This window comes from Oncorhynchus masou, chromosome 26, assembly GCF_036934945.1.
Source record: "Oncorhynchus masou masou isolate Uvic2021 chromosome 26, UVic_Omas_1.1, whole genome shotgun sequence".
NCBI lineage: Eukaryota > Metazoa > Chordata > Actinopteri > Salmoniformes > Salmonidae > Oncorhynchus > Oncorhynchus masou.
Genome location: NC_088237.1, coordinates 2,849,929 through 2,867,973, shown reverse-complemented (window position 1 = coordinate 2,867,973; position 18,045 = coordinate 2,849,929). Strand labels below are relative to the sequence as shown.

Here is an 18,045-nt window from a genome sequence, read left to right as displayed (position 1 = left end):
ACATTTAGACAGGACAGTGTTATTAAGAAGCAGTTTAGCTGTTTGGACGTAGAGGAAATTCCAATTGCTCGAACCATAGGCAGGATGGAGGCTCAAAATACATTTTCATCAAAGACAAATTATTTCATTATGTACCATTAGTCAAAAGTCTAGAACAGTTTTTATCACACACAAGGATTTTATCTATGGTTGAAAAGGGACCCCGGATGTGCAGGGGAAGTTTTTTTCATGACATTGTTGATGGTGCTCTTCTAAAATCACATCCCTTATTTTCAGAGAAACCAAAAATGCTAACTCTTAATGGAGAGAAAACAATATATGGTGCCATGGTCTCTCTCTGTGGAGACACCCTGGCACAACATGAACAAGCATGGTTCAAAGAGGGTGTGGGCCTTGCCTACAGTAAGTGCAGACACTCTGAGTGTTCTTTTGAGGACATGCAGTCACACTTCAATGAGGATGCATATACTAAAATTACATTGGAGAAGCATGTCAGACAGTGTGATGAAATAGATGGCACAGACAGACTTGCTTCGCAACAGCCTGAGAACAACATATGAGATCAATAGAAGGAGCAAGCTAGTTGAATTCCCAGTCTTTGATATCATACAACAAACTCCGCAAGACATTATCCATGTAATTCTGGAGGGCATAGCCCCATAGGAAATCAAATGTGTTTGAATCATCTTTTTGTGTCAGGACAGATTAATCTGGACTCAGTAAATTCTGCTATTCTTGGTTTCCCTTATTCCCTCTAGATGTTAGAGATCGGCCATAACCAATTTCTGTTAGTACATTAAATTCAAGTGATGGTAAACTAAAACAGACATCTGGGCAAATGTTTGTCCTGCAAAAGATATTGCCCTTTGTTTTGGAGAGTTTGGAAGTCAATGCATATATACGACTGATAATTGAGCTAATAGAGATGGTACAGATAGTATTTGCACCTGTTCTTTCCATTGCGGCTTTGTCTAGGTTGAAGTTACTCATTGAAAATCATTTGAAGCATTGGAAGGAGCTTTTTCCAGACTGCAATGTTACACCTAAACAGCATTATATGATACATTTGCCATTGCAGATAAAGTCACTGGGTCCAATCGTTAGACATATGTATATGCGGTTTGAGTCTAAACATTGTTTCTTTAAATGGGCTTCCAAGCTCAATTTAAAAAATATTTGCAAGTCTTTGATCAATCAGAACCAAATATATGAAAGCTGCCAAAATGAGGACAGTTCAATGCACCCAATTCTTTCAAATGAAAGGGAGATGGGACCTGTATCAGTGGTTAAAGATCTACAATATTTATGTGGAAAATTGAGGGACTTCCTAGGTTTCAATGATATAAATCAAATGGCTTGTAATATATTCTAATAAATACATAACTCAGAAGTCCATGATCTTTGCCAAAGTACTGAATGGTAATATGCCAGAATTTGGACTGGTTAAAAACATATTTCTTGTTGATTCTAGGCTTTATTGTTTGGAATATCAACCATTTCAAACTATACGCTTTGATAGAAATGTCATGGTTTATCAAGTTGAGGTCCCACACCTTGCACAGGCCACTGAGTTAGTGGATGCTGAAAAGCTGGTTGATTTGACCTCTTATTACACAATTAGCAACAAGAGCCAAACTTATGTACAAGTCAAATACCATCTTGGGGATGTAATAGAATTGTACAACAGTTCAAATGACTCATACTGTGTTCCCCAGATATGAAAAGTGTACTGTCTTTATTCTGTACTGTATTTTGTCTACCTGATTGCTGTGCTCTGTGTAAGATTGAAAATAACACAGTGGATTCCATTTGGTCGTTATCTGTTCTTAATATGTGAAGAGATGAAAAGGATAAGATGCTTGAAATAATAAATTCTGACTTTGACAAAGCAGTTTTGTACTTGTCAGTGTTGATCAAACAGCTTTATAATTCTGATAATTCTAGTTTCGAGCATTAAGTTACTCAGAACCAGTAATCCAATCTCAGTAACAAGTTATATTATCTTATTAAGATAATTAGGGACAAAAAAGGTTTGAAACAAGTGAAATGCACCAACATAAAACTGGCTGATAAGAAGAAATATCTTGTCATACAAAAAACAAGCATATATTGCCTTGACTTAAGATATTTAATCTTACTTAGATTTCAATTTTGCAGCCCCTTCCTCCAGTTCCAGACTGTCAGTGTCTTGCTCTTTAATACTAATTGTTTGAGAGCTTTCTTAAGCAAAGCCCATTAATGAGTCAGGGGTTATTAAGTGCACTTCCCATTTGGTATCGTTTCCTAATCTCACCAAGCATCCTGGTGATTCTCCTCCTCCCGCACATTCTGAAGAGTCAGTGTGGAGTCTACACACATGCAGGGGACATACACACGGGCACACATGTGCATGTAGCTATGTGTGCACACACATTTTACAGTTTAGAAACTTGTTTTTCACACACACACGCAGATGCACACACACTTTCAAGGCGGCATTTAACACACACACACACGTACACACACACACGCACACGCACACGCACACACACACACACACACACACACACACACACACACACACACACACACACACACACACACACACACACACACACACACACTGTTCCTAAGCTGTAATTGAAAATAAGAATTTGTTCATAACTGACTTGCCTGGTTAAATATGAAATAAACACACACACACAGGACAGGTAGGTTCTTACTGCTCCTAGCAGAACTTAAGTGTTCATAAGAGCTGGAGAAAAACTTGCCAAATACCAAAAATGTCACAAAATGTTGTCACAATATATGCACAACTGTTTCTATTTGGAAACATGGTATGTTTAACTTGTGTGTCACATGGACCATACTGAACTGTGGAATGCATTTTTTTGGAAACGTATTTAGTTGACATGCGATTCTGTGCTGTTTGTCAACATTTACTTGACCATTTTACTTGAACAATTTACTTCAACATTGTTGTTTTTGAGTATACAAACCATTAAGAACACCTGCTCTTCCAATGGCATAGACTGCGCAGGTGAATCCAAGTGAAAGCTATGATCCCTTATTGATGTCATGTGTTAAATCCACTTCAATCAGTGATGATGAAGGGGAGGAGACAGGTTAAAAACTGTTTCTAAACCTTGAGACAAGGTGAATGGACAAGGCAAAAGATTTCAGTGCCTTTGAATGTGGTATGTTATCATCACTGTGGCCAAGCTTCCTGCTATCTAGAACCTCTATACCAGGTGGTGTCAGAGGAAGGCCGTAAAAATTGTCAAGGACTCCAGCCACCCTAGTCATAGACTGTTCTCTCTGCTACCACATGGTAGTCTAGGTCCAAGAGGCTTCTAAACAGCTTCTACCTCCAAGCCATAAGACTACTGAACATCTAATTAAATGGCTACCCAGACTATTTGCATATTTCACTGCTGCTCTTTAATTATTTGTTACTTTATTTTTTTTTAAATTAGGTATTTTTCTTAAAACTGCATTGTTTGTTAAGGGCTTGTAAGTAAGCATTTCATTGTTGTATTCGGCACATGTGACAAATACAATTTGATTTGATTTACAGTTTTTTTCGATTGCTAAACGACAGTGGGCACAACTGGAGTCACATGTGGAAAACTCTAACTACAGTCTGCACTACCAACAGTCACCTGAGCTAAACAGTTCACATCACCTGCAAAACTCATTCCAAGCAACACAACTCTTAACACATGGCTCAAAACACGCTCAGTGCAGCCAAACACTATGCACAACCCTCACTGAGATAACACACACTGTCACTCAGAACACACTGAGAGTAAAAACACTGGCATCAAACACCAATACAGAAAATACAAACTTTTCATCTTTACAGTTTGAACAATTTCAGTGACTTCATACAAAGTAATATTTTCTTCAAAGAAAAGAGTGACATTATTTCACATGATTTATTAAAATTTTTAGAACATAACAATTCTTTAAGGTAAATGAAAATTAGCAGTTTGCTTCAATAGTCTGTAGTAATTTACGGAATTACAGTAATGAGAAAAAAAGGTAGAAACTAAAAGTACATACTGTAATTCAAACAAATAATTGAGGGGCTAATCCTGCCTCTCTCTAGCATCAGGCCACAGGTTTTCTTCAACATCACATCTAATGTTTTCTCTTGCCATGCACCTGGGGAAGAACCTTCTGGAGTGCCTGGCAGTCCTCTGGACTCGTGTCCTCACATCCGGCACGCATGGCTTCCAAAAGAGACATTTGGTCATGTGGGTGGTGACCAAACACTTTCCACCTCCAGGCAGAGAAAAACTCCTCTATTGGGTTGAGGAAGGGTGAATATGCAGGCAGGTACAAAACCATAAATCTGTGATGTGCTGCAAACCAATCTGTGACAGCTGCAGAGTGGTGAAAAGCAACGTTATCGCAAACTATGACAAAAATTTGGGGGTTTCTTACTGGCTCCCCCTGTTCTGCTGGCACTAGCTGAGTATAGAACTGTTCTAGGAAAGCTATAAGCCTTTCTGTGTTGTATGGGCCAATGAGTGGTGTGTTGAGAAGCAAACCATCATTGGCCATTGCAGCACACATGGTGATATTTCCCCCCCTTTGGCCTGGAACCTCCACAGTGGCCCTTTGACCTATAACATTCCTTCCTCTGTGCCGTGTTTTGGCAAGGTTAAATCCAGCTTCATCGATAAATACAAATGAATGTGGTCTTTCCAGTGCTTCCACCTCCATTACTCTCTGAAAAACAGTAAGTGCACAGTTTTACTGTAGAAATGCTAGTGTTTTTTTAAACTGTAAATATTTTGTATAGCTGTGTACGTAACCTCAGACGTCTTACCTGGACATATTGGTATCTTTGCTCTTTTACCCGTTCACTGTTTCTCTCGAACGGTACAGTGTATAACAGTTTCATTGTAACTTGGTGTTTCTTTAGGACTCGAGCAATAGTTGTTGTGCTGACAGAATTAACATGTTCAAATATATCATTATCAGCCAGCACTCTATCTTGAATCTCCCGCAGTTTTATTGCATTGTTGACAACAACCATGTCAACAATAGCATTTTCCTGCGCATCTGAAAATATTTTTCCTCTTCCCCCTTTTGGGAGCAGCCTTTGGGTCCTGTTGTAAAAATATATTTTACAGTCAAACTTACTGTAATATATATCTGTGTAAATATTATATAATTGCAATACAAAATAGATTCCTGTAATGTTTTCATTTACTGTAAGGATGTAACTCTCACCTGTTTGTATGATGGAAAATTCGCATTACAGATGCCACTGTGGATCTTTGCAGATTGGGTTGCACCCTCAACCCTGCCTCTCTCATTAAGAGACCATGGTTCACGACATGGTCTATAAGTGTAGCCCTTATTTCATCTGAAATAACAGCTCTTTGTCTTCTTTGTCTTCCTCCACGCATCCGCCCTCTCCCTGCCACCCTTCTCCCTCCACGAACCCATCTTCCTTGTTCCATTTCCAAAATGAGTCTTTCTGAGCTCTACCTATATATACTGTAATATGTGTGTGTGTTCACTAACAAGTCTAAAACAAGACACCTGCTTTGCCTTTCAGCTGAAATTGCAATCAGCAGTGTTTGAAAAGGCACAAGGCTGAAATCTATTCCGTTTTGAATGTGTGGTTCACAGTTTTGACAGCAGTGTGTTAGCATTTGAACAAAGTGCTGTAAATCCACAGTGTTGTGCAGGTTGTGGTTAAAGTCATGGGATAAGTGTGTAGAGTTTTGAAAACTGTGTTCAAGCAATGAAAAACGAACTAGAGTTTGGTCCACATGAACTGCTGCTGTGCAGACTGTAGTTAGAGTTTTGCACATGTGACTTCAGTTGTGTCCACTGTCGTTTAGCAATCGAAAAAAACTGTAATGTTATTAGGTACTAGGCGCATCGGTTTGTGTGTCAAAAACTGCAACGCTGCTGTGTTTTTCACGCTCAAAAGTTTCACGTGTGTATCAAGAATGGTCTTCCACCCAAAGGACATCCAGCCAACTTGACACAACTGTGGGAAGCATTGGAGTTAACATGGGCCAGCATCCCTGTGGAAGCTTTTGACACTTTGTAGAGTCCATGCCCCAACTAATTGAGGCTGTTCTGTTGGCAAAAGTGCCAGGGTGCTACTTAATATTAGGAAGGTGTTGTTGCTGCTGGAGTTTCGTCAGGTCAATGTTTACATTATGCCTACCCTTCATAAATGTAAACTTCTTATGGCACACCACAACACAACAAAGTCAGTTACTCCAACAATGGATTACCGCCTGAAGTAAAACTAAACCCTGTAACATCATTCCAAATGGAGGAAACAAGCATGTGTTTGCTAGCATCTGTGTGCTAGCATCTCATAGGAATAGGCTATTACTGAATTTTTTTTTAAATTAAAAGAGGAGCAAAATAACAATATATGAATCAACTCATTGGTTCTGAAACACAGATTTTATTCAAACAAACAATTAAAAATAGTCTGCCAAAATATGTAAATCACAGTCAAAGCAGAATTGCATACATTTGTAGAACATTCTTTCTTGTGTTTCTTTTCGGAAAAAAATCTAAATGAGCGATAAAAACATCAGAATGATTGTTAAAGTTTTAACAGTGTTTATTTAAAATTTTTGAAGAGGAGGGTTAGGCCATGGTGCATTGGATTCAGCAATGAGTGATTGAAACAAAAGAGATGAGATGTAGTACACACAGTAAAGGGCCCAGGTGTAGATTAATTAACACGATGTAAAGGTTTTCCAGAAGAAGTTCTTGCATCCAGCCTTGCGTTCACGTGGAGCCAGTACTGGGCCGGGTGCACGCTCCAGCTCGAGATCCACATCCTCCTGCTCCACGCCATGAGACATGTCATCCAATTCAATCGCCTCGTTCTCTACGTGTGCGAGCTCTGAGAGTAGCTCTACGAGTGTATTCCTGGCAAGCTCCTGAAAATAGATCAAATAAGATTAAATAGTTATTTTTTCAAGATCCACTGAAATAAAAAGAAATCAACATGCTTTAAAAAAAATGTAGCATACCCATTTAGGAAGGAAATCAGTGTTTGAATGTTTTCTCTTCCCTCACATTGCTAGAATAAATAGATGTAGGCTATTCAATCTGCATTATTTCAATTTATTTAAGCTGTCTTCAAATCTATTAAAATTACCTTTCCAATGCTGTTACGCATGAATTGATCACTTAAACCGAGATGTATAAACTACTTTCCCATCATGTACATTTTTTGGGGAAGAACACTTTTCATTAATAAACATTAGGTACTTTTTTACCCATTCTACCGTATGTTCTGACTATGCTACGTAATTGACAGCTAACTACAGCATACCCCAAATTCCAGAGACCTCTTTCGTTCCTATTTTACGTTTTTCATTTTAAAGGTTGATTTAAAATATAGAACAATATACATTTATATTTTGTTAGTTGCTCTGATACATATTATTAAGTGCTGAGGAAATATTGGTATTTCAACCTGTGCTGGCTCTAAGTAGAAGAGAGATTGACTTCATCACTACTTTGTGAAAAGTATTGACATATTGAATGCACCGAGCTGTCTGTTTAAACTACTGGCACACATGTACACACATACACATGGATTTGTGTTGTAGATATGTGGTAGTAGAGTAGTGGCCCGAGTGCACACACTCGGGCCACTACTAGTTGTGCACACACAACTATGTTGTGAAAAGTAATGTAATGTTTTTTTTATTGTGTATAAATCCATTAATTTTGCTGGACCCCAGGAAGAGTGCCAGCATTTAAATGGGGATCCAAAATAAATTCAAATACTTCATTTCTTGATTGCTTCCCTGCATCATACTAATTTCCTCGATTCATTTCCCTGTGCCTGCCAGTAAAACCAAAGAGTTAACTTTATGGCAACGCATGTGCTTAAATTTACATTTCTAGAAGGTATAGTCGCTAGACTCTAGAGGTAAATCTACTTAAATTGTAGTTTACAGCTGTGCCATCAAACTCAGAAAAAAATCATATAATATGGCCACTGCAGCCAGAAATATATGTTGTTTAAGAACAAATTCTAATAATGAAAGTCTGATTGAAGGTATTTACCTGTTTGCCTGCAGGTGCCATGAGTGACCGTTGGAGCAGCTGGCGGAGTTTGGCATCGGACGGAGCGGCAGAGACGCTGCTGATGGCCAGGGCTAGGGATAGTAGTGCTAGGGCGCACTGGACACGCGTCGAGAGCATCTTCTTCTGGGTCTCGGGGGAGGCAGAGGATGGATAAAGGTGGTTCAATTGGGCAGACAATCGTTGAGATTGGCTTCTCTTTGAGTTCTGCTGCTCCTGTTGTTCTTGTCCCCCCTCCGAACCTGTCTTTTAAACGGTTCATCTGACGTCAGGTGGTAAGGGGGGTTTCCTTCTGGTGGGTAACGTTTGGGTATGAGTGATGATTCCAAGTGACAATGTTTCCACCGATTAGAGAGTCGTGCGCATCCTTTGAGATAAGGGAATTCATGATCCTTTCATTTGTTGAATATTGTTTGATTAGTGAAATATTGTTTCATTTGTAGAGACTATCACTTCGTGTGGATCTTATTGAATTTCAGAAAATGTTCAGTTTTATAAAAGTTCAACAACTTCGTTTAGGGGGGTGTTAAGCAAATGAGATGAACTCAAGGCTCTGGAAAATGGAAAATCAACAACACATAAATCATGAATAGGCTACAATGTGTCAAACTTGGCCTCAACTTTAATGATAATAAAACAACGTGAACGTCACTCATGCCTGAACTGTTATCGTTCTTCATAAATACACCTGTTGAAATGTTTAACATATTGTTTCTTCATATAGGACATATATGTATCCAATTAAGAGGACACTTAAACATATTCAAAACACTTGTCATATAGGTATTTTCACTCACTAATTCACATCATTATGCACGCCTGCAATGGTGGTGATGACCCTTTTGCATTTACAACAATGAAATTATTATCATACAAAATATCAGTATGAATATATGAGACAAATATGCCTACGTTTGGAATAAAACTAGGGAAGCAGCAAATGGATTTCACGTAAGCCTGCAGTTTCATATATTATATAAAAGGGGCACTTTTATTTGAAATATGGATTTAATTTTTCTTTATTTCATTCATTTTTTGGCACACACTTACAAGAAAAGACTCATGTTGACGTGCAATGGATGTGGAGTGTGTTTCGTAGACGAGTTCTTCTGAAGACCTGTGGAATCCTCAGAATAGCCTACTATCCCACTCACTTCCTTTCATATAAAACTGTAGCACACTTGCTCTCCAAAAAAATATCCCTGTCACGACAGTTTGAAATTTCATGGACATTTTATATAACACAAATCCTGGTGTAATATTTGTTTGCCAGCCGCATGAGCTTCCCGATGTCTTGCCTGCATGGGTAAAGCGTCATAGGCACGCAATAGGCTCTATTTTTAGCATTTACCTTCTAAGCCATTGTAATAAGACTTCTAAAGAAGACAGACTGCTAAATAGATAATCAAATGGCTACCCAGACTACCCACATTTACCTTTTTTTACACTAAACCTATTGACTTTATGCACACATACTGGATTCTACCCACACATTCACACATACTGATACCCCAACACACACACACACACACGCACACGCACACGCACACGCACACACACACACACACACACACACACACACACACACACACACACACACACACACACACACACACACACACACACACACACACACACTACATGCATATTGACACCACACACACCATCACACACACATACACACCACAATTTCACACTCACCACATACGCTTCTACTAATCACTTTACCACTACCTGTCACGTTCTGACCATAGTTCTTTTGTGTTTTCCTTGTTTTAGTGTTGGTCAGGACGTGAGCTGGGTGGGCATTCTATGTTGTGTGTTTGTCTATTTCTATGTTTGGCCTGATATCGTTCTCAATCAGAGGCAGGTGTTAGACATTGTCTCTGATTGGGAACCATATTTAGGTAGCCTGTTTTGCGTTGGGATTTGTGGGTGGTTGTTTCGTTGTGTTTTATGCGCCAGTCAGGACTGTTTCGGTTTTCACGTTTATTGTTTTGTATCCTGTTCATGTTTGAGTTACCTTATTAAATTAACATGAACTCTAACCACGCTGCGTTTTGGTCCGCCACTCCTTCCCAGTAAGAAAGCCGTTACACTACAGTACATAGCTACCTCAATTACCTCATATACCTGCACAACTATACTATGAAACAAATATAAATTATGTAAAGAATGATAGTAAAAAGCTTTGGAGCACCTCAAATTAATATTTTTGGGAAAAAAGGCAAACTCAGCTCCATCATTCATTGAATCAGATGGCTCATACATCACAAAATCCACTGATATTGCCAACCACTTTAAGGATTTTTTTATTGGCAATATTAGCAATCTTAGGCTTGACATGCCAGCAACAAACGCTGACACTACACATCCAAGTATATCGGACCAAATTATGAAAGACAAGAATTATACTTTTGAATTCCGTAAAGTCAGTGTGGAAGAGGTGACATTTTTTGTTGTTGTTTATTAACAATGACAAGCCACCGGAGTCTGACAATCTGTATGAAAAATTACTGAGGGTAACAGCAGACGATATTGCCACATCTTCAATTTAAGCCTACTAAAAAGTGTGTGCCCTCAGGCCTGGAGGGAAGCTAAAGTAGTTCCGCTACCCAAGAAGAGTAAAGTCTCCTTTACTGGCACAAATACTGAACAAAAAAATTGTTTGACCAGATACAATGCTACTTCACAGTAAACAAATTAACAAAATAATTTCACAATGCTTATAGGGAAGGACACTCAACAAGCACAGCACCTACACAAATGACTGATGATTGGCTGAGAGGAATTGATGATACAATGATTGTGGGGTTGTCTTGATGATAGACTTCAATGAAGTAGTGATGTAGTCGATCATAGTCTGCTGCTAGAAAAACGTATGTGTTATGGCTTTACACCCCCTGCTATAATGTGGATAAAGAGTTTACTTGTCTAACAGAACAGAGAGGGTGTTCTTTAATGGAAGCCTCTAAAAATACTCAAGGTAGAATCAGGAATTCCCCAAGGTAGCTGTTTAGGCCACTTGCTTTTTTCAATCTTTACTAATGCCACTGATTTTGAGTAAAGACAGAGTGTGTATGTATGCGGATGACTCAACACTATACACATCAGCTACTACAGCGACTGAAATGACTGCTACACTTAATAAAGAGTTGCAGTTAGTTTCAGAGTGGGTGGCAAGGAAAAATTTAGCATAAATATTTCTAAAACTAAAAGCATTTTATTTGGGACAAATCATTCACTAAAACCTAAACCTCAACTATATCTTGTAATAAGTCACTTGGAAATTGAGCGACTTGAGATGACTAAACTGCTTGATGTAATCCTGGATTGTGAACTGTCATGATCAAAACATATTGAAAAAACAGATGGGATAATAATGCACTGCTCTACCTTCTTAACAACATTATCAACAAGGCAGATCCTACAGGCCCTAGTTTTGTCACAGATTGACTGCTGTTCAGTCGTGTGGTCAGGTACCACAAAAAATGACTTGGGAAAATTGCAATTGTCTCAGAAAAGGGCAGCACGGCTGGCCCTTGGATCAACACAGAGAGCTAACATTAATAATATGCATGTCAATCTCTCCTGGCTCAAAGTGGAGGAGTTCATCACTACTTGTATTTATGAGAATTTTCCTAAGTCACATGTTGAATGCATCGAGCTGTCTGTATGAACTACTGGCACAAAGCTTGGACACCCGTGCATTCCCCACAAGCCATGCAACAAGTCCCCAGTACAGAACAAACTATGGGAGGTGCATAGTACTACATAGAGCAATCAAGTTACTGATGCAAGCAGTAAAATGCGATTTTTTAAAACGGATAAAAAAACACCTTATGGAACAGCGGGGACTGTGAAGCAACACAAACATAGGCACAGACAAATGCATACAAACACACACTGTAACGGATGTCGTCTGGAGATAGAGAGGAGGACCAAGGTGCAGCGTGGTAAATGTTCATGTCTTTTTAATAAACAAACGGAACACTGGAACAAACAATAAACGATGTGAACAAAATGAAACAGTACCGTGTGGCCCAAACACTCACACGGAAACAAACACCCACAAACCAAAATGGAAACCAGGCTACCTAAGTCTGATTCTCAATCAGGGACAACAATTGACAGCTGCCTCTGATTGAGAACCATACTAGGCCGAATTCAAAAACCAACACAGAAAAACAAAGACTGCCCACCCCAACTCACGCCCTGACCATACTAAAACAAAGACAAAAACAAAGGAACTGAGGTCAGAACGTGACAGTACCCCCCCCCCCCAAATGTGCGGACTCCACTTCACCATAGGGACGTGGACCCCACTTCACCATAGTTTTTTTGCGCCTATTTGCCCGCCTCCGTGGCCTCTTTAGAGTGGTGACCCTCGCCGCCGACGTTGGACTGTGGACCCACGCCACAGGTCCCGAATGGACGGGAGATTCCGGCAGCGCAGGACAGGTGGGAGAATCCGGCAACGTCGGGGTGAAGGGCGATTCTGGCATTGCCGGCGTCACAGGCAGCTCTGGCAGCTCCTGGCTGACTGACGGCTCTGGCAGCTCCTGGCTGACTGACAGCTCTGGCAGCCCCTGGCTGACTGACGGCTCTGGCAGCTCCATGCTGACTGACGGCTCTGGCAGCTCCTGGTTGACTGACGGCTCTGGCAGGTCCTGGCTGACTGACGGCTCTGGGAGCTCCTGGCTGACTGACGGCTCTGGCAGCTCCTGGCTGACTGACGGCTCTGGGAGCTCCTGGCTGACTGACGGCTCAGGACAGACTGGCGGCTCTGGCAGCTCAGGACAGACTGGCGGCTCTGGTAGCTCAGGACAGACGGGAGACTCTGGCAGCTCAGGACAGACGGGAGACTCTGGCAGCTCAGGACAGACGGGAGACTCTGGCTGCTAAGGACAGACGGGAGACTCTGGCTGCTAAGGACAGACGGGAGATCGCTGCTTCTGCTGCAGCGCTGGAGAGGAGGAAGGCTCTGACAGCACTGGACAGGCGGGAGCATCTGTAGGGAGAAGACGGAGAGACAGCCTGGTGCGGGGGGCTGCCACCGGAGGGCTAGTGTGTGGAGGTGGCACCGGATAGACCAGACCGTGAAGGCGCACAGAAGGTCTCGAGCACCGAGCCTGCCCAACCTTACCTGGTTGAATGCTCCCCGTAGCCAGGCCAGTGCGGCGAGGTGGAATAGCCCGCACTGGGCTGTGCTGGCGAACCGGGGACACCATGTGTAAGGCTGGTGCCATGTACACCGGCCCGAGGTGACGCACTGGAGACCAGATGAGCTGAGCCGTCTTCATGGCACCTGGTTCGATGCCCACTCTAGCCCGGCCAATACGAGGAGCTGGGATGTACCACACCGGGCTATGCACACGCACCAGGGACACCGTGCGCCTCATGGCATAACACGGTGCCTGCCCAGTCCCTCTCTCTCCGGTAAGCACGGGAAGTTGCCGCAGGTCTCCTACCTGCCTTCGCCACACTCTCCGTGTGCGCCCCCAAGACATTTTTGGGGCTGCCTCTCAGGCTTCCAGCTGTGCCGCCGTGCTGCCTCCTCATACCACCGCCTCTCGGCTTTCGCTGCCTCCAGCTCAGCCTTGGGGCGGCGATATTCTCCAGTTTGTGACCATGGTCCCTTGCCATCCAGAATCTCCTCCCAAGTCCAGGAGTCCTGCGATCGCTGCTTCTGCTGCTGCTGCCCGTTACCACGCTGCTTGGTCCTTTTGTGGTGGGTGTTTCTGTAACGGATGTCGTCTGGAGATAGAGAGGAAGACCAAGGTGCAGCGTGGTAAGTGTTCATGTCTTTTTAATAAACAAACTGAACACTGGAACAAAACAATAAACGATGTGAATAAAACGAAACAGAACCATGTGGCCCAAACACTCACATGGAAACAAACACCCACAAACCAAAAGTGAAACCCAGGCTACCTAAGTATTATTCTCAATCAGGGACAACAATTGACAGCTGCCTCTGATTGAGAACCATACTAGGCCGAACTCAAAAACCGATATAGAAAAACAAACATAGACTGCCCACCCCAACTCACGCCCTGACCAAACTAAAACAAAGACAAAAACAAAGGAACAAAGGTCAGAACGTGACACACACACACGATAACATATGCACTACACATGGATTTAGTATTGTAGATATGTGGTAGTGGTGGAGTAGGGGCCTGAGGGCACACAGTGTGTTGTGAAATCTGTGAATGTATTGTAATATTTTTAAAATTGTATAAACTGCCTTAATTTTGCTGGACACCAGGAATAGCAGCTGCTGTCATTGGCTCCATAATAAATACAAATGCAATTACATTTCAGAAGAAAAAACATTATGATACATTTGTGTGTCAAAATAGGAATATTCCAATATATGTAAATGTATGTTTTTACTGTTTCTATGCTCGCAATACCTGTAAAATGATATGTACTGAATAATATTATTATATAGTAAAGATATTGAAGATAACAGGCAGACAGTAAGTACTGATACGAAAATGAAAATATTTTTCTATTTGCACAGACAAAAAATCCCATAGCAATATTTCTCCATTGTCAATACTCACTAGCTAAATTGCATTATTTTAATGGGAAACTCAACTGCCTGGTAGTGTAATGAGTGTGTACTGGCAGAGAAGTCAGGCGCAGGAGAGCAAAGACTGTTACAATGGTGCAGTTTAATAATATAATCACTGTGAACAAAAACAATACATATGTACAATGGGACAAAAGTCCTTCGCACGCCAGACAAACATGCACAAACACTTACAATAAACAATTCCGGACAAGGACATGGGGGAAACAGAGGGTTAAATACACAGCATGTAATTATGGAATTGGAACCAGGTGTGTGGGAAGACAAGACAAAACAAAGGAAAATGCAAGGTGGATCGGCGATGGCAAGAAGGCCAGCGACCGACCGCCGAACGCCGGCTGAAAAAGGAGAGGGACCGACTTCGGCGGAAGTCGTGACAGGTAGAGCATATTTTTTTAAGAGTTCCTAAAATTATAAAACAACTGATTGAATTTTTCCAAGTCTTGTAATTGCCCATTTTATGGACAATTAGAACTGAAGATGTGTGAATAAAGGAGATGTTCACTCAAAATCCAGAAACTCCCAAGTGATTCCATACATTGAAACTAACTGCCTGTAAAAGGGTTAATCATTTTAGGACTGATTTTTTACTTGTCCGAAAGCTCAAATAGCTTTATAGAAATAAGACATGATCTGTACACAATTGGCCAAAAAGGTGACTGAAAATTGCGTTATTGTCTTATAATGATGCAAGAAACCCCTTTGCAAAATTGTATTCATTATCATTATTATTAGCATACAGAGAATCATACAAAAATGAATGCTATATTCTGCCTATAGGCTTATTTGCATATTCAAGCATGTCTCGAAATAGGACACTGCCCCTTTGAGGTAACAGTAAGATATGCACACTACTTGTCAAAAGTTTTAGAACACCTACTCATTCAAGGGTTTTTCTTTATTTTTACTATTTTCTACATTGTAGAATAATAGTGAAGACATCAAAACTATGAAATAACACATATGTAATAACCAAAATAGTGTTCAACAAATCAAAAAAATATATATATTTGAGATTCTTCAAATAGCCACCCTTTAGCCTCCCGGTGGCCTTTATAGCATTTTGGGGAAGTCCCAGATGCAGTCAGTGTCGAAGTAACAAAAGTTTATTACTAGAACGACAGGTCAAGGGCAGGTAGATGTCATTCCAAAATGTACAGAACGGCAGGCAGTCTCAGGATCAGGGCAGGCAGAGGTCAATAATCCAGTGTGGTGGGGCAAGGTACAGTGGGGCAAGGCAGGCAGGCTCAGAGACATGGGTTTGATTTTAGACACAGGAAAAGTGGGATGCATAAGGAGGGTACAGGGCAACGGAAGACGAACAGCAGAGGGGCTAATGAGATGGGGAAGGGGACATTAATTAAACCAGGGGAAAAGTTTGCGGAACTCCATCCGGAGGGGCAGATCCCGGGTGGACAGCCGGAGTCCAGTGGTGGTCCTCTTGTTGTCGATGCCTGGAGGTTGTCTTGAGAAGGGCCGACCGGGCTCTCCTCCAGATACGACGACAGTGGTTGACAAACATCTGGGTCGAAGGTATGCCGACCTCTTCCTCTTGCTCAGGGAAGAGCGGGGGCTGATAGCCAAGGAAACACTCAAAGGTTGAGATACCTGTGGCAGAGCAAGGAAGGGTTTTGCGGGTGTATTCGACCCACACTAGTTGCTGGCTCCAGGTGGTGGGGTTGGAGGAGACCAGGCAGCGAAGAGGCATTTCCAAGTCTTGGTTAGCTCGCTCCGACTGGCCATTGGACTGGGGGTCGAACCCGGAGGACAGGCTGGCCGATGACCCAATGAGCGTGCAGAATGCCTTCCAGAACCGGGACATGAACTGAGGACCCCTGTCAGAGACCATGTCCACTAGGAGTCCGTGGACCTGGAAGACGTGCGGCACCATGAGCCAGGCTGTCTCTTTGGCGGAGGGTAGCTTGGGGAGAGGAATGAATTTGGGTGGCTTTGGAAAACCAGTCCACTACCGCCATGTCTTTGTGAGATGCGTTGTGGGTGAATGGATGATCTCCACATGTGTATTTCCCATTCTAAAGCATGGAGGAGGAGATGGTGTGGGGGTGCTTTTTTGATTACACTGTCTGTGATTAATTTAGAATTCAAGGCACACGTAACCAGCATGGCTACCACAGCATTCTGCAGCAATACACTATTCCATCTGGTTTGGGCTTAGTGGGATTATTATTTATTTTTCAGCAGGACCATGACCCAACACACCTCCAGGCTGTGTAACGGCTATTTGACCAAGGAGGAGAGTTTTGAGGTGCTGCATCAAATGACCTGGCTTCCACAATCCCCCAAACTCAACCAAATTGAGATGGATTGAGATGAATTGGACCGCAGAGTGAAGGAAAAGCAGCCTATGTGGGAACTCCTTCAAGACTGTTGGAAAAGCATTATAGGTGAAGCTTGATGAGAGAATGCCAAGAATGTGCATAGCTGTCATCAAGACAACGGGTGGCTATTTAAAGAATCTCAAATATATAACATATATTGATTTGTTTATTACTTTTTTTGGTTACTACATGATTCCATATGTGTTATTTCATAGTTTTGATGTCTTCACTATTATTCTACAATGTATAAAATAATACAAAAATGAAGAAAACCCCTTGAAAGAGTGTTCTAAAACTTTTGACTGGTAGTGTACTGTACCCATCTCTTTTAGGAAGCAATCACTCCTGACCAAAATTACTAGGCTATAGCTGAGCTAGTAACTCACTAACTAAGAATATCAGCAAATATACATTTTAATGAAGATCAATAGTGTGCGTTTGCACACTCTGGCAATTTTTCTGCGCAGGGCTGCTCCAGGAACTAGGCGGCCAGGTATGTGCGCAGTTTAAAGGGAACATTACTCGCAGCTATGGTGGGATCCCAAGTTGGCTCTTGAAATGTAATTGGGAATATACAACAGCGAAAGTTAACATGACAAGACCATCTAAAGTGCAGGAATAATCAGGGATGTACTTTTTATTTTCTTCCCATTGTGATTACATTTTTGACTTTGCTATTTTGAGAAGTGGGGATACAGGCTGCTGGTGTAAGATTGGTGGGACCTGTCCTCAGTGACAAATCTATCATTAATTTGTCTTTTTTTCTTTTTGATTTATTGTAGGCTGAAACTGTAGGCTATGTATGACATTATGATGTGTTGACGGTGTTTGTTGTGTTTGTTCTGTTTGTTGGTGTTTATTTTTGTAAACGGGCCTCATCAGTGATATCATTGCAGTAGGGGAGAGCCAGGACAAATGTAACATGCAGCTAAAGTAACATGCCCATTTCCTCAGATAAGACAGCAGCTGGAATGACATAGTGAAGTCAGCATGTTCCTAATGTGGAGGAAGAGCTCCCTGCTAGAAAACTTA

At 41.6% G+C, this 18,045-nt stretch overlaps 1 protein-coding gene across 1 annotated transcript; it reads right to left on the bottom strand.

Annotated features, from left to right (window-relative positions):
• Positions 1-6,417: 6,417 nt before the first annotated feature.
• Positions 6,418-8,278, bottom strand: LOC135514523 (somatostatin-1A-like). Its single transcript, XM_064937958.1, has 2 exons — positions 8,056-8,278; positions 6,418-6,914 (listed from the first exon to the last, which is right to left on the bottom strand). The coding sequence occupies exons 1-2, from the start codon at positions 8,191-8,193 to the stop codon at positions 6,708-6,710; spliced, it is 345 nt and encodes a 114-aa protein (XP_064794030.1). The 5' UTR covers positions 8,194-8,278; the 3' UTR covers positions 6,418-6,707.
• Between the last annotated feature and the right edge of the window lie 9,767 nt (positions 8,279-18,045).

Coding starts and splice junctions, on each gene's coding strand:
- LOC135514523 (XM_064937958.1), bottom strand. CDS start 8,193: ATGCTCTCGACGCGTGTCCAGTGCGCCCTAGCACTACTATCCCTAGCC. Junction 6,915..8,055: donor TGGCACCTGCAGGCAAACAG/GTAAATACCTTC, acceptor ATCTATTTTCAG/GAGCTTGCCAGGAATACACT.